The following is a 22,186-nucleotide window of genomic DNA, read 5'->3' on the forward strand; positions in this document are numbered from 1 at the left end:
CAGATTTGTACATTGATCCATCATTTTTCCTCCACTTTGAAAATATGTCCTATGCATGGTATCTTTGTATAGTGAAAGTGATGTCAAGTTTTACAGTAATCTAACTTCTGTATCCTATTTGTAGTTTGTTTCATTTTGCAGTGTACTGGAGTAATGCGATTTAAAACTTGTGACTGATGAATGTGATTAAATGTAACCAACTAAACAAATTACTTGCACAGTTAATGCTTCAAGGTTGCAATTTAAGGAATTTGATGCAATGATGAATAACATACTATTCTTCCACTTGAAACTCCGATTTGAATTTATGCCAATCTGATGGGTTGCAAGAACTTGTCCCTTTAATATTAGGTTTAAGGACGTCATTTGAAATGATTATTTCTCACTCCTAATGAGTTGATTTGCCATGTCAAAGAACTCTCCTTAATTCAACATGAAGTTGACAATCTTATTTTAAGGAACCAAAATAATGAGTATTTCCAGAAATTTCTGGTTTGGTTAATGCCATTCTTAACTTGTTTGTTACATTTCAGACTTGTTTAACTAATCAAGCACTGCACATACGTGCAAACAATGATTGAATGGCAATAGTTTTAACCAGTGCGTTAAACTGTGGTACATAACACTGGCAGCAGTATATAGCTTTACATTACTTTAGTGTTTATCTCCTGCATACCTGTGGCACCATGTCTCCCAAGTGTTCAGATGACAATCTTTGTTCATTTATCAGTGTCTGCCAGTGTCTTGAAGCACTTTTTTTAAAAAATCCTTTTGTTAGTCTACCCTCTTGGGGCATATCCCAGTCTTTGGTTTAGGCTGCTGTCATAATTCCTTTACATTTCAGTACACAGATCCTGTGACCAGGATTACCCTGTTCTTAAAAGCTCTTGCAAAAGATTCTGAAGGTCACAATTCTGCATAGCATTTCAAGAAGTTTCCTTGAACAAAAATTCTAAACATTTTACAAACATGTAACCACATTTGTTTTTCCAAGGCATTGAGTTAGACCAATAATTCACTTCTCAACATGAAAACTTCAACATCTTATAAACCACATTACTAAGTAATTGCTGCTTCTGGGTAAGGTGAGATACAAAGCATGTTTATGTAGTTTATCCTTATCATGGCTTATATATTTATCAACTACAGTTGGTTTATCCACATAATGATCATTATCTTCCCCCTCGGTTGGGGAATTTCATGACTCGTGGCACATTTTTCAAGTGAGGAGAGAGATTTTAAAAAGATGAGGCAAATCTTTTACACAATCGGTAGTTCGTATGTGGACTGCAAAAGTGGTGCATGTGGATACAATTACAACATTTAAAAGACATTTGGATAGATACCTGAATAAGAAAGGTTTGGAGGGATATGGGCCAGGAGCAGGCAGATGGAACTAGTTTAGTTTGGGCTTATGTTTGGCATGAACTGATTGGACTGAAGGGTCTGTGTGACTCTGTGTGATTGTTAAATTTCTAGACAAGATTAACTTGCAATTTGGTAAAAAATTGCAAAAACATCATTAAATTTACTTGGTAAGCACAGAAGTCACCCAAGTGAAAAATTCAGGATAAAAAAGTTAAGCCATGAGCTATTAATTTGTTGGTTACTAATTATTAAATTCATTGGCTAGGTTAAGCTGAAATATTAATGTTTAATAGTGGCTGTTTTATTACAGTTTGTGTGTACGTTAACAAACATGGAAACTGCGGACCACATCTCAATAAAAAAAACATTCAACAGCTTCCAGATCATTTTGGACCTGGTCCTGTACCAACAGTGCTGCAACAAGCTGTACAAGGTTGTGTTGATTGTGCCTACCAGGCTAAAACAGTCTTCTCATTTCTTAAGTCCGGTCATCATGGTGGAGAGGCAATAACAGGTACATTTAATTAGAAATGTTTGTAAAGATTTATTATTCAGTTTGTTCAGATTTGATATATTTTATCTGTATGATAAAGATGAATATGAAAAACTGACAAATTTACACTGATCAAAAAAAAATTTATATTGTGCCTGTCATGAGCTCAATATGTATTTTGACCGTTTAGAGGCATTTCATATAGGTTCAGAGAATGTTTATAGCATCGGCTGGGGCTATTTGGCCCATCATGCCCATAACAACTCTCTAAGAGCAGTTCTCCTTGATCCTGCTTTTCTGTGTTTTCTCTACAGCCTTGCAAATTGTAGCTTTTCAATTAATCATCTAATTGTGCTTTCAAGGCATTGATTGAAATTCTGTCCACAGCACCTTCAAGTGAGGTTGAAGTAAAGTTATTTTATGGCAGTACTTTATATACTTTGTACTATTCCTTTCAGCAGAATAATGTATCTTGCATCTGTTCTCCAGTATTGCCAAGATGGAAGTTAAATAAGTTATTGATTGTGAATTACAGAATTAACTTTGAGTGTAGGTAGCTAGACAACAAATAACAAGTATTGGCCATCAGTGTAGACTTAACATGTTAAGTAGTCAAAAGTAATCCTTTGAGAGTGACTAAATGTTAAGAATTGTAGAAGGAACTTTAACTTAAATTCTGTATTTTTACTGTTATATACTGATTATACTTCTGTATATTATTATTTTGGGCTGCACGGTGGCTCAGTGGTTAGCACTGCTGCCTCACAGCACCAGGGACCCAAGTTTGATTCCAGCCTTAGTTTGTATGTTCTCCCCGTGTCTGCATTGGTTTCCTCCCTTAGCCTAAAGATGTGCAAGTTAGGAGGATTGACCATGTTAAATGCAGGGAAAGGTGAGGTCTGAGACTGGATGGGATGCTCTTTGGAGGATTGGTGCAAACTCAATGGGTCAGCAGGCCTCTTTCCACACTTTAGAGTTTCTAAGGTTCAGTGATTAAGTTAACATCTTGTTGACAGTCATTGGCATACTTTGAATTGTTTTATATGAATAATGATTCAAAATGCATGTTAGCAAAACCCAAACCGAATGTTGGAACTAGGGTTCAATGAATTACCCATAATTTTAGTCATAAGTTAAAATGTTGCCAACAGTGAGTCTTTCATTTCGTTCAACTAGAAAGTTTAGCAGTTTAGTTGAAATTTCAAAACTCTATGAGTTATCATATGTATGTATTATCTTACCATGGATGACAGTTTTGTAACAATAAATGCGGAGATACGGTTATATTGTTACAATTTCAATGCGCGCCAAATGTTTTTCACTGAAAGCAAAACTAAAATGGTCTCAGATGTTGACAATTGTGATGATTTTCAAATAGTTTGTCTTTAAATTTATAGGTTTGCATCTATCTGTTAACTAATTCCAAACTTCTTATTTGCATTGTTATTTTCAATTTCTCAGAAGCAATGACACTGAGTGAAAGTCTTGCATGAGTTTTGTGCTACATATAAACTGGATCTTAACCCCTTGGATGTTTGTCTTCTCTTCAACTGTGCCTGGCTTTCTAAAATTTTTTATTTCATCCTCATAGATACAACTTGTTTTTGGAATTCTTTCTCCTCCATTTACTTTCTAATTGCTCAATCCCACTTTAAATTTACATCTGACAATTTCACAGGTTTTAACTTTCAGCCTACCTGAGGGCTAAAGTTGGTTAGATGTGTCGGAAAACATGGTTGGTTCTCAAAAATGAGGTGAAAAGTAGATTAAAGAAGCAAAGTTAGAAGAAAAATCAAATTCTTTGTAGGGGAAAGCTACTATGGCAGAACGATTGTTAGAGAAGAGCAAAATTTATTATAAGATAAGCAAAAAAAGGAAGATAATTGTTTGAAATAATAATGACTTTGATCTACAGAGGAATAATTAAAATAATACATCTTTGTAAAGAGCTTATGTGACTATGTTCACGTATATTCATCTGCAAGCCATTAGTGTATAATTAAGCTATTAATTTGCAATTGTTAACCACATAGTTGCAATTACTGTCTTTGATCACTTGCGAAGGCAAAGGAATTGAATAGTTACTGATCTACTCAGGTGGATGTTTCTTTTTATTGTAAGGCTATTGTGTAGTTTTCAAAACATCGTATGAACTTTTAAGCTGGTCAGATGTTGCAATGTTAAAGATACTATGAAAGTGCAAGTTGTCATATATAACTTTGTGAAGTTACTTTTTACATAAGCATTTAGAATAAGAATAGATGAGTTGATTGGGTAAATCAAGGCTACGAGGGTTTTAAACTTAAAGGAAAAGAGGGCTCAGGATAGGTCATTAACGTTTCTAGAAATAACAGGACAAAGTATGGAAAGGGTCGGAAATCTAACGAGACACTGCAGATAAGGGGATAACTGTGAGAAAGAGAGCAGTGAACACAGGACTGAGGGTGTTGTATTTAAATGCATGCAATATATGGAACAAAGTAAATGAGCTTGTAGTGCAATTGGTGGTTGTGCTGTGTGGCATCATAGAGACATGGCTGCGAAGTGTTCAGGGCTGGGAACTAAATATTCAAGGATGCAAGTCCTATCAAAAAGACAAGCAGGTAGACAAAAGGTTGCCTTGTTAGTAAGAAATTAAATTAAATCCATAATAAGGAGTAATGTACGGTTAGAAGGTGTTGAATCTGTGGATAGAGTTGAGGAATGGCAAAGGAGAAAAGACCCTGATGGGAGTTAGGTACAGGCTTCCTAGAAGTTGTCAGAATATGGGGCAGAAAATAGAGAAGACACGTGAGAAATGACAGTAATTATGGGGGACTTCAGTATGCAGGTGGACTGGGAAAATTAGACTGGTAATGGATCCCAAAAAGGAATTTGGGAGTGTCCAAAAAATGGCATTTTCTTCTTTTTGTTTTGGAAAAACTTGTGGTAGACCCCAATAGGGAACAGGCTTTTTCTGAACTTGATGTATAATTAGGCAGACTTGGTCAAAGAACCGTAGGTGAAGGAACCCCTCAGGGGCAGTGACCATAACATGAAAGCATTCACCCTGCAGTTTGAGAGGAAGAAGCCAGAATCAGATTTAATGATATTACAGTTGAGTAAAGATAACTAGAAAGACCTGAGGGAGGAGCTGGCCAGAGTTGCTTGGAGTCCAACTGGGAAGACGGTGGTGCAGAATGGCAGTAGCTTCTGGCGATAATTCAGGAAACAGACGTTCATCCCAAAGGAGAAGAAATCTACGAAGGGAGGACGAGGCAACCACAGCTGACAAACAAAGTTAGAGTCGTCATAAGAGCAAAAAGAATAGCATACTATATGGTGAAGATAAGTAGGAAGCCAGAGAATTGGGAAGCCTTCAAAAACTAGCAGAAGACAGCTGAAAAAGCAATAAAAGGAGAGATGAAATGTGAGGGTAAGCTAACTAGTAATATAAAAGAAAATTGCAGGGATGGTGGGAGGTTAAAATCTGATTTGAAACTTGGAGAGCACTGAGAACTGAACCATGAATACAGTGGAGGTGAAAATCTTTCCATTAGTCGGAGAGACTGGACTCAAGGGCACAGCCTCAGTGAAAGGATGAACCTTTAGAACTGAGATGAGGAATTTCTTCAGTCAGAGGGTGGTGCACCTGGGAAACTCCTTGCTGCAATTGGCTGTGGCAGCCAAGTCATTGAGTGTATTTAAGACAGATAGGTTTTTGATTAGTAAGGGTACCAAAGGTGATAGGGACAAGGCAGGAGTATAAGCTTGAGTAGCTTATCATTCATTATCAAATGGTAGAGCATACTGCGTTGAATGGCTAATTCTGCACCTGTATCTTATGGTCCTTTATACAAAACTACCTCAGTTATTCGAACGTCAATTATCTGAATTTCGGATTATCCGAACAAGTTCTCAAAGTTCCGTCAAAATGTAATCACTTATCCGAACAATCAGTCACTTATCCAAACAAAATATTCCCCACTCATCTCATTTGGATAATCGAGGTTGTACTGTATACTTTAAGATGAAGGTCTTGTTTCCTTTGTATATCTGACATTCCAAAGGGAGAAAAGTACCCCAGTCTCTCCAAATTTAAATTGAAGTTTCTTCAGTATAATATTCAATATAAATGTTAAAATTCTGTTTGGCTTTTTCCGATCCAGATTTGTGGTATGTTCAAGATTGTCACAAATACGTTACATCACATTCTCTTTTTATTAACTTTCCCATATAATTTGTTGTAAAGATTAGTCTGTAATTGCTATCTATTTATCTTTTGAAGGGAAAATTCTCGAAACCATTTTTCAGAATAGAATAGTCACCTGGAAAAATCTGTGGTAATTCTGTAGAGTAAGCATAGATTTGTTGTGGGAAAATAGTGTCTGACTGACTTGACTTTTCGAAAAGTGACAGAGTAGAAGAAGACTAGACTGTCATGGTATTGGTGGACTTCCAAAATGTACTCGGTACAGTGCTACACATTAAACTTTGAAGAAAGGGACAGTAACAACGTTGATACAAAATTGACAATGTAATAGTGAATGGGCATTTTAGGATTAGAGAGAAGGTTATTGTGAAATTCTGCAAGTGTTGGTATTGGGACCTTGACTTGTATAAAAATGATGCAAATCTTAGTTTGAATGAGACAATTTAAAAGATGCCAAATGACACAATCTTGGTCATAGTTAACTGTGAGGACTACAGTGTTGAAGTTGAAAAAAGACATTGATAAGTTGAAGTGGTTGTTTGATGACAGATAAAGCTCGAAATGAAGTATGAGGTGATAAACGGTACAAAGAATACAGAAAGTATAAAATAGAGTTCTATTCTAAAATATGTGCAGGAGTAGAAGGATCTGGATGTACCATTAGTGCTGGAAGGACCGGTGTAGAGAGCTATCAGTAAAGCTTTCTGTATTCTAGGTTTCATTATTAATAGGACAGAGTATAAGACCAGGAATGTTCTACTGAAACTGTGCAGGTGACTATGGATTTCACTTTTGAGTATTGTGTATTGTTCTGAATGCCACACTTCAGTAAAAGTTCCGCAATGTATTGAAAGAGAAAGCTAAGAGATTTAAGGGAATGATTCCGCAGATACAACATTTCAGTTACAAGGATAAATTGAAGAATTTGGAACTTGTTTTCCTTGAAGACTAGAAGGCTGAGGGGAAATCTGAAAGAGGTTTTTAAAACTTTTTGGTGTACCTGGACAGAGTAGAAAGGGAGAAACTGTTCCTTCTCTTAAACAGATTGAGAATCAGAGAGCAGTTTGAAAGTGTCTTGCAAGAGAAGCAAATAAGATGAGAAAAAGCTTTGATACCAGGTGAGTAGTCCCCAGTTTGGAATGCAGTGCCTGGAAGTGTGTTGAAGGCAGATTCAATTGAGGTATTCAAGAGGACATTGAAAGATTTTGTTTAAACAATGTTCATGGTTATGGGGTAAAGGCAGGAGTTCGGCACTCAGCCAAAATATGCAGAAACATTGGGCTGAATGACCCATTGTAATTCTATGCTTCTGTAATTTTTATGCTTAACTAGATATGTTAAAGAACTGCATAATGTTTTTAAGATCCTTTAATTAATTCACATTTATTTATTTTGTTGTACCACGTGCTGAAGTGTTTTACCACTTGTCCAACGAGCGCTTTTCACTTTTCTTCTTTATCCTCTTATAGCCACGTTTGATGGAGAGAAACACACTGTGAAGCTTCCATCTGTAAATAGCGTCTCATTTGTATTGAGATTTCTGGAGAAGCTCTGTTACAGTTTGCAGTGCGAGAACCTCTTTAGCAGCCAGCCTTTCAGCCCATATATAGGTAATGCACACAGTCCAACAGAATATGAGAGAGTGAAATCAGGTAAAGGAACCTCAATTTCTGTTAAAAAAAAAAGAACGATTATTATGATTTTAGAATAAAACTGCATTTTTTTTGCCTGGAAAGCCAAAGTGAAAATATTGATTCTGAAGTTAAATCTGGAATAAGAAAGTCTGAGTGTGAATATTTTACATTCATACCCCCTTTTTATTATTTATTTTAGTTTTGGCAGGATGGTAGGATAAAAGTAATTAAGACTAATTTTGTCCTGCTTCACCTTAACTTTATGTGCTCGATATCATCATAGTTTCCCTATCCAGATTTCTCATTGTTGCATCATTGACATCTCTATCTCCTCATCTCAGCTCTGCAATCACAACGGTATTGAGTTTTGGAATGCCAGATGTTTGCAATTGTTTGAATTCAGTGGGAGAAATGTCAAGTTAAGCACATGTTTTACAACTTAATGACTCTCACTCAGGATAAGTTGCTTGCCTGAAGCAGTGGTGTTGATTCTTTGGCTGAATAATGTATAAATAAAGATATGAACTGGCTTCTGAGTAGTTTTGCTCTTGAGGACTGTTTGCAGGAATACCTATTCAAGGAAAGATATTTGTAACATTTAAGAGCCGAGTGCTGACTGGTTGACCAGTGGATGCTGGTAGATAATTTGGTGACACAAATAAATAAATGAATGTGGTTGTAGGGTCACCGATAGTGGGAACTCAATATTCAATAGTACTTTATCTTCTGGAAGAATAGGCAAAAAAGAAATGGCACTTGGGCTAATTTTCTTACTAAAGGAAGGTATCAGTATATGGTGAGTTGTGAAATTGGTGCATTAGAACATGATGTGAAATCAGTTTGGATAATAGCAAGGGAAAGAAGTCATAAGTGGGAATAATCAATAGCCCCCTGAAGATTTGCCCCTCTCTGGTGTAAATCCAGAAGCAATGGTGGTATGTGAAAAGGGCACTAAATTGTGATGGGTCGTTTTAATCTGCAGATTGACTGGACAAATCAGTTGGACAAGGAGACCATGGCAGATGACTTTGTGGAGGGCATATTAGGGTTTTTTCTTAGTGCAGTTAAAGCAGGTACAACTATCTGGAAGCAGTCGATTTCCGATCCAGTAATGTTTAATGAGATAGATTTCCAAGAAATCTTGTAGTTAAGGATCAATTGCAACATGTTAGGATTTTAAATTCGGATTGAGAAGAAGCAACGTGAGTTTCAAACTACTGTCGTCAATTTAGGGCAATTAGAGAGGTGGAAAGAAAGTTGTTTAAAGTAACTAGCAAGATTGACCAAGGGGAAGGCCATTGTCCACATTTAAACAGCTATTTCATGACACCCAGCAAAAAAATATTTTGGCCAAAACTTTGGACTCAAGGATAGAATTCAATGTATTCAAGTTAGCTGAAAATGCAGAAATTAGTGAGATGGCATGTTGTGATGAAGTCGTAACTAATCTGCAAGTTAGGTTGAATAAGTGAGCAAAATCTTGGCAGATGGAGTTAAATGTAGCACAGTGTGAGGTCATGCACTTTGGTAGGAATTATGAAAAGGCTTATTATTACTTAAATGGAGAGCGACTCCAAAAAATGCAGCACAGATGAATCTGGCTGAGGCACAGCTAGTGTGCACATGCAGCAAATAATTAAGAAGGGAAGTGGAATTTTGGTCGGTCTTGCTGTTGGGGTAATGGAATTTAGAAAAGGCTATGTTTGTGGACACATACACTCATGTGCTCTATGCTGCTTTGAATCACACGTGCACAGGTTTGGTTGTGCTGGTGGTCTACTTATTACTTCAATGCTTGGAACCATGTGTTTCCCCAACAAGTGTCTGTGTTAGTTTTCTGCAGTCGTTGACATCAGGAAACGTTGCCTTTAAAAGTAGGGAATTCTTGTCACAGCTGTGTATGCTGTAAATGGTGCTGCACCTGGAGTATTGTATACTGATTGAGTCTAATTTTAAAAAAGATATGCTGACATTTCAAGCACTTCAAAATTCATTCACTGGGTTGATTTTTGAGCTGAAACGGTTGACTAATCACGAATAGCTAAACGGGTATGGGGAAACTGAGGTATAATGGATATTTCTTATCCCAGGCGGTAATTAATGTCTGGAAATTCCTTACCCCAGATAATTGTGAAGGTTCAGTCACAAAAACTTGTAAAGAGGAGTTAGATTTTTGAATATATCAGGGACTTTGACAACTATGAAGAGATGGCATGAGGGAAGATTTGAGGCCTGGGGCAGATCAGCCATTACCTATTGAATGGTGGGACAGGCTTGAAAGCTTGAAGAGCCTATTCCTCATCTCTTCTGTGCTTATGATTTGTCAAGGTGTTGAGAAACATACCCATTAATGTTGATTGACAGGTCTTATTTAAGTTTTAAATCAGGCATGCTGCTTCTGATTGGTCAGAGCGTTGCTCTGAAAAATGAACAGCAAATAGCTGACTTTGTTTGATGTGTTCAAACAGGTGCAGTATGTGTACACATTCTTTATGTCTAAAACAAATAGGGTGCCTAACTAAAGTGTCCAACATTAAATGTGATTTTGCAGTTGGATAATATTTGCTAGATTATCCTGCATGTGCAAAAGAGTACCCTGATAATCAATTTAAGACTGTCAGTTTGGTTGTCATTGTGGCACGTGTGTACTTGAAGCTACAGATATTAATATACCGTGACCTGTTCTGTGCAGAGAGAAAAAACCCAACAGATAGATGATGGCCACTCAGTGGTTAGTTTCTCAGAGTAATTCCCTGACCAGTCAGTTAACCTATCTGGTTCTGAATTTGAACAAAGTATGGCAATTAACTGTCAGTCAATACTGGTTAATGCATTTTCCAAGTAATGTCTATCAGTTAATGATTTTGTCAACCAATCCATACACTTTTCTTGTGCAGCTTAAGTCTCGGTCTGCCCCTTAAACTGGTGTTCTCACAAATTGTCCTGTTGAGTACTAAACAAAAAGCTTCAGCAACGTGTGTAATTTTCAGCAATACTTACCTTAAGATTAAATGAGTCTTAATGTCCAAGGGAATTTGTTGGCAGAGCATGATTTTCCCCTCCCAACATAGAAAACTGATTCGACAAGTTGGCCCTACAGGAATGCTAACCCCCTTCTTCTCACCAGTCATGTTCTGGGTGAGAATATCCATGGGAAACTTTATTGACCTGCCATCAGGTAGGTCTTTGTGATTAATTAATGGCCACTTAAGAATCTAAACATGCATCTTGCCCAAATAGCTGCCTTCTTGGAGGGCAATAACTGTGACTAGTTAGCGAATTTTGAGAAGATTTGTAACTCAGGTTGAGGTTCTGGATGTTGGTTTGCTCGCTGAGCTGAAAGGTTCATTTTCAGACATTTTGTCACCATACTAGGTAACATCAGTGAGCCTCTGGATGAAGGGCTGGTGGCATAGCCTGCTTTATTTATGTGTTTAAGTTTCCTTGGGTTGGTAATTCCTGTGGTGATGTCATTTCCTGTTCTTGGGAGGGGGGGGTGGTAAATGGGATCCATGTCAGTGTGTTTGTTGACAGAATTCTGGTTAGAATGCCACGCTTCTAGGAATTCTTGTATGTGTTTCTGTTGGGCTTGTCCTACGATGGGTGTGTTGTCCCAGTTGAAGTGGTGTACTTCCTCATCTGTATGTAAGGATACTAGTGAGAGAGAGTCATGTCATTTTGTGGCTAGTTGATGTTCATGTATCCTGGTGGCTAGTTTCCTGCCTGTTTGTCCAATGTAGTGTTTATTACAGTTCCTGCAAGGTATTTTGTAAATGACAAGTTTTGCTTCTTGTTGGTATAGGGTCTTTCTGACTACTCAGACCTCTTGGCATCATGGTAGCCCACAAACCTATCAACGCACTAAAATAGCAGCTAATGAACTTGAAAGACCCTATAGAGACAAGCAAAACTAATGTCATTTACAAAATACTTGCAAGAACTGTAATAAACACTACATTGGACAAAAAGACAGAAAACTAGCCACCAGATACACAAACATCAACTAGCCACAAAAAGGTATGACCCACTCTCGCTAGTATACTTACATAGGAGGTCACCACTTCGATTGGGACAACACGTCCATCCCTGGACAAGTCAAACAGAGAAACACTCGAGAATTCCTAGAAGCGGTCATTTCAATTGGAACTCTATCAACAAACACATTGACTTGGATCCCATTTACTACCCTCTGAGAAAAAGAACAGCAAATGATGTCACCAACCAAGGGACCCTGAACACATAAATAGAAAGCGGGCCATGCCACCAGTGCTTCATCCGAAGGCTCATTGATGTTAATTAGTATGGTGATGAAACATCTGAAAACGAACCTTCCAGCTCAGTGAGCAAACCTACATCCAAAACGTGAGTAGGTTTTAAAATCTTGGTGACTCTACTAGGGACTTCTGATTGGTCTTGTCTGGGAACAGTAGGAGGTATGGATGAATAAGGTAAAAACAATGACTGCAGATGCTGGAAACTAGATTCTGGATCAGTGGTGCTGGAAGAGCACAGCAATTCAGGCAGCATCCGAGGACAGGCAAAATCGACGTTTCGGGCAAAAGCCCTTCATCAGGAATAAAGGCAGAGAGACTGAAGCATGGAGAGATAAGCTAGAGGAGGGGGGGGGTGGGAGAGAGTGGCATAGAGTAGAGAGAGGAGGAAAACTTCTTCAAGGCAGGCATCCTTGCAAGAGGATTCGCAGTAGGGTTAAAATCAACGAGGTAAAAACAATGACTGCAGATGCTGGAAACCAGATTCTGGATCAGTGGTGCTGGAACAGCACAGCAGTTCAGGCACCATCCGAGGACGGGCAAAATCGACGTTTCGGGCCATCCTGGCACTTTCCCCTGCCACCGCAGGAACTGTAAAACCTGCGCCCACACCTCCTCCCTCACCTCTATTCAAGGCCCCAAAGGAACTTTCCACATCCATCAAAGTTTTACCTGCACATCCACTAATATCATTTATTAGTGGATGGCCGTGGTACATTCCCAAAATACACCTTACCTTCAGATTTGTGAAGTAAGGAAGAATCAGTTAGGAAGTTGAATCTTTTCTCATTACGAATATCATTATTAAATGGGTTATAGTTCAAGTTTGCAAAACTGTCAATGTGGAACTTTAATACAGTGTGGAAATATGTGTTTGTAATGTCAAAAAAACAGTGCGCTACCAGAAAGGTCTGCCACTTCCAACTTTCCTCAGTCACTGATGTGGTATTGCATGTATTACAGAGAAATTCTGTTTATTTTTGTGGAAACTAAGTGTGAACGGTACTTTTGGTGTATAAGCCTAATTTTTCCCAAGTTTACCTTGAAAGAGCAGTCTGAAGCAAGAGTATTTCCTGTACGTTCAACCATCTATTGAACAGGCGAAAAATACTTTCACAGTCACACAGTTTTTTTGTATCTGAATCAGCTCAGATTTGAGAGTAAATTTGACAAATGCATATTGAAAACACAATAATTGGGAATAGAGTGCCATACCCACCTCCATCTGATTTTCCATATATCCAGCTTTCTAATGTTTCTAACTTTGAGGCAAGTCTGAAAAGTATGCATAGAATTTATGTTCTAACATTCTGTATTTGTTTATAAGGTGGTATTGATAATATTATAAAGAAAGCATACATGCATTCAGTAGAATGATTTGTTTGTTTGTTTTCAAAAATGTAGTCAATCATTCTGAAGCAAAAATAGATAATTTATCAAATTGTTAGTTAGCCGGTGAATGGCTAAGATTTTAGTTTAATGTTTAAATGTTATGATTTTACTGCTGCAATGTACTTGTGACAACCAATGCAACCTTTTTTAGCCAAAGAAGAAACATTAGATCCAGCCACGCTAACCAGGGGATTAAAACGGTTTCCTCAAGAATCTCCACCATACAGTGCACCCCTCTCTCCAAAACTTGCAAGAACAGAGTCTCATCCTTCAGAAGGTACTTTAGACCTTTATTAAAGGTGATCCATTATTTGATCCTTTGAATATTTAGGAAGAAATTCTATGTTGTTCAAAAAAGACAATGTCAGAGTAAGCTTGCAAAGTGTATTTACCTTGAGTAAATCATGAATATTTAAATTTTTTTCTGTACTGTGTTTCTTCTAAACATGGTAACAAGGCTTGTTCACTTGTGGAATTATACATGAGTTTTAAGAGAAATTGAATAGAGTAATATGAGTCATGGAACTTAGTGATTTTATCTAATCAGTGACACTGGCAATGATGTGCATCATTGTTTTCTGTGATTATGAAGCTATTTATAAATATTGGACCAAGATTGGGACAGAGAGAAGAATAGCTAAAATCGGTGTATAACTCCACTAATCTCATTGCCTGTCGTAATCTGTTGTGCATATTATTTAATTGAATTGTAATTGTGTGATGTTTCATGGTCTCAGGATATGGGGTATTAAGATGAGAGACGTCCTTCACACGAGAGTATTGAACCCGTAGACTGTGGATGACAAATCCCTAAATATATTTTAAAATGAAACCGCATAAAGTTGCCAAAGTGTATGGGCAGAGAGAGGAAATATTGCCTTGAAATAGAAGATCACCTGTCATTACGTTGAAGGTTAAAGCAACTTGATGGGCGACATAGCCTACTCCTGTTATTTTCTCTCTTTATAAGTAGCTGTTTTGGTTGATGAACCAGAAAACTGATGGCTTAAGTTAGAGTAGAATATAGTTGAAAAATATTCTTTGTTTTCATGTGTAATTTGCGTTTGTCCAATTTAGTCATTTCAAGTTTGACAGAAGTTTCACTTATCCGACCATCTCTAAACATTTGTTCTTTTAGCCTTGAATTGGCATTCCAAACACAAGATTAGAAATCAGACTAAAAATCAAAGAATACTTACAATAGGGAAGCAGGCCGTTTTGTCCATCAACTCCATACTAGCCCTCTAAAGAGCATTCCAGCCAGACCCACCGTCCCTACCTAATCCCTGTAACTCTGCATTTTCCCATGGCAAATCCACCTCGCTTTCACATTTCTGGACACTGCAGGCAATTTAGCATGGCCAGTCCACCTAGCCTGCACATCTTTGGATTCTTGACTGTGAAAGCTGAATCTGAAATGCTCCTCTTTCATGTTTGTATGTCTATGCACAAATCTGTTTTGATCATTTGATCTGATGAGTATTTATTCAGTGTGCCGAAACTCTGAAAAGAACTGAAAATACAACTGAGACTTACTGTTTGCAACCGGTGTTTGAAAAGGTTTTTTGGGCACAAGCTGCACTTTATTAGAATTATTGATATATGTTAGACTATTTATTTTCAGGAAAAGATATTACTTTACATGTTCAATAGTACCTAGTCTGAAGAAAAAAATGGAGTGAAATTTGTAGGAAATTATGTCAAAAGAAATAAATTTTATTCTGATGCATGGAGCCCAAATTGACTCTTCCTGCTATATTACCTTTTTTAAGCGTGACAGTGAAAAATCCAACTGTCATGATCTCCATAAAAACTGATGACATTTAAAAAGACGTTTGTACTTCTGGTTAACAGTTGAAAAGGATGACACAACTACATGCCACATTTTAGCCATTTTCTTTCTGTTAGCCATAACAGTTGTTTGTGTGTGATGTTTGTCGATTTGTAGGGCAATCTGCAAACTGCTCTCAAATGACTTCCACTGTCCTCTTCCCAATGGCATTGTAAAACACATTTCTTTCAGGTAGCAACGATCAGCTATTATTCACTTCACGTCTTTTTCATCTGATAAGAAAATAGCAGTTTACCACGCGATTGTTTACAAACTAATAGCATTTTGGATGGTACAAAATAAAACCCAAACACTGCAGGTGCTGGAAATCAGAAATACAAATAGAGAAACTTGGGAAAAATTCAGCAGGTCTGGCAGCATTTGTGGAGAAAAGCAGAGTTAACATTTCAATTTCAGTGACCCTTCTTCAGAACACCTGGCAATGCCACCCATTATAAGCTAGAAGGAAGGAATGAGACAAGGCCTCAATGGCGGTGATCCAGTTGTAAATATTCATGTGGTATCAGTGACTGCGATGGTGATTAAAGGCTGCAATAGTGAGGAGATTCCAACTCAAGGTTTCCTTGCCACTGGAACTTGGTCCAGCTTCTGTCAAGGACAATGTGTTTGCTATTGTGCAGTAACATTCCCGTGTTAAAAAATGTCCTGCATAAGGCATCTCCCCAGAGGATGACCTTCCTCCACATGCAACACCAACCCTGTGCCAATCAACAAGAGGTGGCAGGGATAAGTTTGTGATATCTGGGAATCCCTCACTCTGCACCCGTACTTAGGCGATAGAGTTTGACTCAATTGTTTTTCTCTTGAAATAGAAACAGGAGAGCTTTTTGGCAGTTTTCTTCATGAGTGAGCAGCCATTTTCTCTGTTAGATAATCTGTTGGAATTGATGGTGTATGCAGTGGACCAAAAAGTAGTACCAAATGATGATCATGCTTAAGGAGCTGTATGGTTTTCTCTCTCTCATGATTTGTTATGAGTGCAGTTCCAATCCTGAAGAAGGGCCTGTGCCCGAAACGTCGAATCTCCTGTTCCCTGGATGCTGCCTGACCTGCTGTGCTGTTCCAGCAATAAAGTTTCAACAATAAAAGTCAAACTCAGCACCATCTGAGCCAAAGTAGCATGCAGTCACCAACTTGAGCATTCAATACCCCAATCACCTGTGCAGAAGATAACAGAAGTATGTACCATACACAAGAGGCACCACCAACTCACCAAGCCTCCTTGGACTCTACTTTCTAAATCCATGGCATCCACAACCAGAAGAATAAGGCCAGTTATCATATGGAAATACATCACCCTGCAAGTTCCTTTTTATGTCATGCACTGCACTAATTAGGAATTATATTATCAGTCCTTCAGTCTACCAGCATCAATGTCCTGGATTTCCCTCAGTAACAATACCATAAGTATATTTGCATCACGGACTGCAGCAATTTAAACGGTAACGGACAACCATCTCCTTGGGAACAGTCCGGTATGGGCAAGAAGTGCATTCCTTGCCGTCAAAACCCAATTATTGTAAAAATTCAGGAGGAACGATGGTCAGCAATAGCACACCTTCTCCCCTCTCTTCCTTCACATCCAACTCTCCCACGCACATTATATGAAGTGGGATAATGTGAAAGTAAGTCATTTGAAAACTGCTATGTAGTTGAATGATCTTCATTTTTTTGAAGAATCAGCAAAAGGGCTAATCCCACATTCTGCGAAAAATAGAATCAAAAATTAGGCACAGATTTATATACGTAGCATTTGCCTTATGAGAAATAATGATTTAATGGAACAAAGTTCTAATTCAAATGTTTTTTAATTGAATAATCATTCTTAATTTTGCCTTCAGCAGAAGCATTGCCTGCAGAAGAGAACGCTACACCGAAGGAGCACAAATATTCAGAGTCCCTGGACTCTGCCCTAAATTCTGTAAAACCACCTAGTCCCCATCAGCGGAATTCTAGTGAATATCGTAACTCAGGAAATAAATTTGTTTTCAGAAGTTCTGTCGTATCATCAGGCTGTACCTCAAATTCTGCACCCACTTTGAGAAGACAGACTTCAAATTCAGCAGCAAATAATAGTTACTATGATGTTAACAGAACCCGCATGCAAAGGAGAATAGAAGGTAAGTCATTTGGTCCTGCAGTATGCCTTTTTATAACAGTATTGATGCTTTTTGTGTCAGGATAATCTTGGTGAAATAGAAATTAATCAGTGCACAAAAGAAAGGTAAATAAGATCTGCTGGGATCAAATAGGAAGTGTCTGTTTTGCAATTTCAGTAACTACATTTTATGTATTATTTATTTCAATTTATTCCTAAATTATAAGGTAAAATATTCCAGGTTTTTCTGCAGTATAAGAGAAATTAAATAAACAAAATGATGTAAGGTAGTGGAACTGTGTGTCCGCAGCACAAGTTGAACTGTTTTACAAAAATCAATTTTTTAACAGTTATTAGATGGAGTTGTAAAAGGGCTGCACATTAGGGAGAAAATTCGTAATAGAGAAGAAAATGAACTCTAAACTTGAATAGATGACCTGAAGCTACAAGTTGTCACAATTGCCTAAATGTACATTGCACTTATACGTAAAAATACAGCTGATTTTGTCAGTCTCCTACAGCAACTGATATTCAGGCATTTGTAATGGGAATTAAAGGCTAAGCCAGGTCTTTAAATGAAAACTCTAGGGTCCTGCTTGCGTTCAAGAAGACACATGAAAAGCACTCATTTAAATTGCAAAACCTCATCTGTCAATTCTCACAAAGCTGCTCGTTTCACAGATGTGGCATAAAAACAAACCCAAGTCATGAGTTATTTGTAGAGGAGGCTTGAAAAAACTGGTCATTGTAATTGCAGAAAACACTTTCTGTATGAAGAAAATGATAGACGTAGAGATGTGCAGCACCGAAACACAACCTGCGGTCCAAATGTCCATGCTGACCAGATATCCTAACCTAATCCAGTCCCATTTGCCAGCACCCTGCCCATATCCTTTTGAACCCTTCCCATTCATATACCCATCCAGATGTCATTTAAATGCTGCAATTATAACAGCCTCACTACTTCCTCTGGCAGCACATTCCGTACACATACAACCCTCTGCATGAAAAAGTTGCCCCTTATGTCTCTTTTATATCTTGCTCTCTAACCCTAAACCTATGCCCTCTAGGTCTGAACTTCCCCCACCTCAGGGAAAAGATTTTGTCTATTTATCCTATCCATGCCCCTCATGATTTTATAAACATCTATCAAGTCACCATCAAGCTCTATGGAACTCAGCCCCAGCCTATTCAGCTTCTCCCTATAGCTCAAATCCTCCAACCCTGGCAACATCCTCTTAAATCTTTTCTGAACCCTTTTAAGTTTCACTACATCCTTCCGATAGGAAGGTAACCAGAATTGCATGCAATATTCCAACCTTTTTGGTCATGTTCTCTATCCTAATTGATTCAAAGGGTTTATCAGTTGTGTTGGGAGAGAAGAGAAAGATAAAAATCTGTGCTTAACTTAACTTATCTACATATATTGTACAATATAAAGCATTCAACTGTTAACATCATGAATGAGTGCAGTTCATACACTGCATCAAGAATAGTTAGCTGACATTGTTACACATGACACATTGACTATATCCCTTAATCACTTACATAAGGTAGCAAAAGCCAAAAGATATGCAAGTCTAGTTGGGAAAGAATTGATTTGAAGATGAATAATATTCTGCAGTATATAATATTACGGTATAATCATCTGGAATATTCTTAAGTTATTTTTGCTTTATGTTCTTGAAATAAAACAGATGGCCAGGCAGTTTGAAATTTACCCCTCAGGAATTTTAAAAATTGAGAACCGTTTTTAAAATGTTGAGGTATGTTTTGCAATTTTGTTTGTTTCTGGCACATCAGTAGTACAGCTGAACAGAGACCTTGGAGTGCAGGTTTATAGTTCCGAGAAAGTGGAGTCGCAGGTAAATAGGATAGTGAAGAAGGCATTTGGTACGCTTGCCATTATTGGTCAGTGCATTGAATAAAGGAGTTGGGAGGTCATGTTGCGGCTGTCCAGGACATTGGTTAGGCCACTTTTGGAGTACTGCGTGCATTTCTGGTCCCCTTCCTATCGGAAAGATGTTATGAAGCTTGAAAGGGTTCAGAAAAGATTTACAAGAATGTTACCAGAGTTGGAAGGTTTGAGCTATAGGGAGAGGCTGAAAAGGCTATGACTATTTTCCCTGGAGCGTTAGAAGCTGAGAGGCGACCTTATAAGGGTTTATAAAATCATAAGTGGCATGGATAGGATAAGTAGGCAAAGTCTTTTCCTTGGAGTGAGGGAGTCCAAAATTAGTGGGCATAGGTTTAAGGTGAGAGGGCAAGATATAAAAGGGACCTAAGGGGCAAACTTTTCATCCTGGTTGGTGTGTGTATGGAATGTGCTGCCAGTGGAGGTAATGGAGGCTGATCTAAATACAGCATTTAAAAGGCATCTGGATGGGTATATGAACAGGAAGGATTTAAAGGGATATAACCCAAATGCTGGCAAATGGAACTCTATTTATATCAGATACCTGGTCAGCATGGACTGTTTCTGTGCTGTATATCTCTGACTCTTTGGAAACAGAGCAGAGTGTGTAAAATATACATGTCACAAAGTTGATCTGTAAAATTACATTTTTCATTTGTCTACCAATTTTGTTAGCTTATCTATAGTTCCTGTTGCAATTGATTGGTCTCATGACACTCTTCGCCAAACCTCCAATTGTGCTGTCTTTGGCAAATTTTTAAGATTTACCCTGCATTCCAAACAAGTAATTTATAAATATTAATTCATATGTTGAGAACATGACTTTCTACCGCAGAGAGTTCTTCAAGAAGTAGGTCTTTTATTTGCAAAACAAAACACTGTGACACTGAGAAAGCAGATTCTCGAATGCCCACGAACCTCAGGGTCCGTGGTTTTTTTATATTTTTTTAAATTATGTCTCTGTTAGCTTATCAGCATGTCCAACTATATTAATCAAAGTACTCCAGTCTCGCTACACAATAAACCAGTGATGTTAGTTCCCGTTATCTCTTTAGTTGTACATTCTACTTAATGTTATTCTAATGTCATGGTTTGATATTTAGTGCTAACTTTTGCAACAATGGTCTTTCGTTCCAGACCCTACTTAATATTTTCCTAATGTCATGATTAGATATTTATTATCACCTCTGCTACAGTGATCTTCGTGATTAAATATTTAACTATTCCATCTATTACAATAGTCTACTGTCTCAAGCTGACTGTACTAACTATTAATTAGATATTTAATGTCCTGTCCCAAATATTTATGGTCCCAATCTTATCATAATGACACTTAACAGTTAGTAAAGGTAGTCTCTCTGTTATCTCATCTCGCCATAGTGACCTTTCAGCCTTAATTTTACTCTGCTAATTGGTGTAAGAGCATTCCACTATTCTTATCCCATCTTGCCTTCCATAGACCCCTTGCAACAAATCGCCAGTGGTCTTCATGCTTTAATCCTTCCCATACTTTCATGCTTTTTATTTTCCATATGTCCAGTCTCAAAAATAGTCATTGACCAGTTTTCGAATTAAACAGCATGGAAAAAGACCCTTTGCACCAACTATTCGACAGTGAACATGTTCCCAAACTAAACTAGTCCCACTTGCTTGCATTTGGTCTATATCTCTCCAAACCTTCCCTATTCCATGTACTTACCTATATGTCTTTTAAACGTCGTTCCTGTACCTGCGTCCACCTCTTCCTCTGGTGGTTCATTCCACACCGAACCATTCTGTGTGTTGTTAAAAGAAATGTTGGCCCTCATGTCCTCCTCAAAACATCCTCCTCTCACCTTACAAATATGCTCCTTGAGCACCTCTACCGAGTCTCCCCTCAAATCTCTGTTGCAAAGAAAGCAACTTCAGATAAATCGACCTCTCTCCATAGCTGAAATGTTCCATCCCAGACAATATCCTTGTGAATTTCTTCTGCATCCCCTCCAGTACAATCACATCCTCCTTATAGTGTGGGGACTAAAACTGCACACTGCTCCAGTTGTGGCCTAACCGAAGTTCTGCACCATTCCAACGTGACCCCCCCTGCTGTTATAATCTATGCCATGACTGACAAAGGCAAAGATCACATATGTCATCTTAACTACCCTATCAAACTGTCCTACTACCTTTAGGAATTTGTATACAAGCACCCCAAGTTCCTTTTGTTCTTCTGAGCTTCCTAATGTCCTGGCATTCATGGAGTATTCCCTGGACTTGTTCCCTCATCCAAAGTACATTACCTCTCACTTATAAATTCTGTCTGCCACTGATCTGCCTATCTAACCAATCCATTTATGCCTTCCTCACTGTCAACCACCTGGCCAATTTTTATGCCAACCAAAACTACTTATCTTTGTGGGCATTCTCATCTACATAATTTATGAATATCACAACAATAATGGACAGACCACTAATCCCTGTGAATACCTCTACACACCAGGCTCCAGTCTAGCAAACAATGTTGTACTACCACCCTCTTGTTTCCTGTCACAAAGCCTGTTTTGGATCCATCTTGCCAAGTTGTGCTGGAAGTGATGAGCTTTTACTTTCTTTATCAGTTTCCCACGTGGAACCTTGTTACAGTCCTTACAAACTACATCAGCTGCTATAATCTCGTCTCCACCAAATTTGTTCAGCATGATCTCTCTCTGAAAGCCATCCTGTCTATTCCTAAACAAACTTTGCCTCTCTAAATGGAGATTAATTTCCTCCTTAGCCATTTTCTCCAATAGTTTAGTCACCATTGATGTTATGTAAAAACAGGGACTGCAGATGCTGGAAACCAGATTCTGGATTAGAGTGGTGCTGGAAAAGCACAGCAGTTCAGGCAGCATCTGAGGAGCAGGAAAATCGAAGTTTTGGGCAAAAGCCCTTCATCAGGAATTAGAGGCAGAGTGCCTGCAGGATGGAGAGCTAAATGAGAGGAGGGTGG

At 38.1% G+C, this 22,186-nt stretch overlaps 1 protein-coding gene across 3 annotated transcripts in view; it reads left to right on the top strand.

The window, feature by feature from the left end:
* The window catches only part of scml2 (Scm polycomb group protein like 2), a 113,825-nt gene that overhangs the window by 87,759 nt on the left and 3,880 nt on the right, over window positions 1-22,186 (top strand). For 2 of the 3 annotated variants that reach the window (XM_043700485.1, XM_043700487.1), the window contains 4 exons: window positions 1,679-1,882; window positions 7,523-7,705; window positions 13,502-13,627; window positions 17,044-17,322. In XM_043700485.1, the coding sequence (XP_043556420.1) occupies window positions 1,679-1,882; window positions 7,523-7,705; window positions 13,502-13,627; window positions 17,044-17,322 (792 nt within the window). The remainder of the gene's footprint in view (window positions 1-1,678; window positions 1,883-7,522; window positions 7,706-13,501; window positions 13,628-17,043; window positions 17,323-22,186) is intronic. The other variant, XM_043700486.1, reaches the window with a different exon arrangement.

This window comes from Chiloscyllium plagiosum, chromosome 12 (genome assembly GCF_004010195.1).
Source record: "Chiloscyllium plagiosum isolate BGI_BamShark_2017 chromosome 12, ASM401019v2, whole genome shotgun sequence".
NCBI lineage: Eukaryota > Metazoa > Chordata > Chondrichthyes > Orectolobiformes > Hemiscylliidae > Chiloscyllium > Chiloscyllium plagiosum.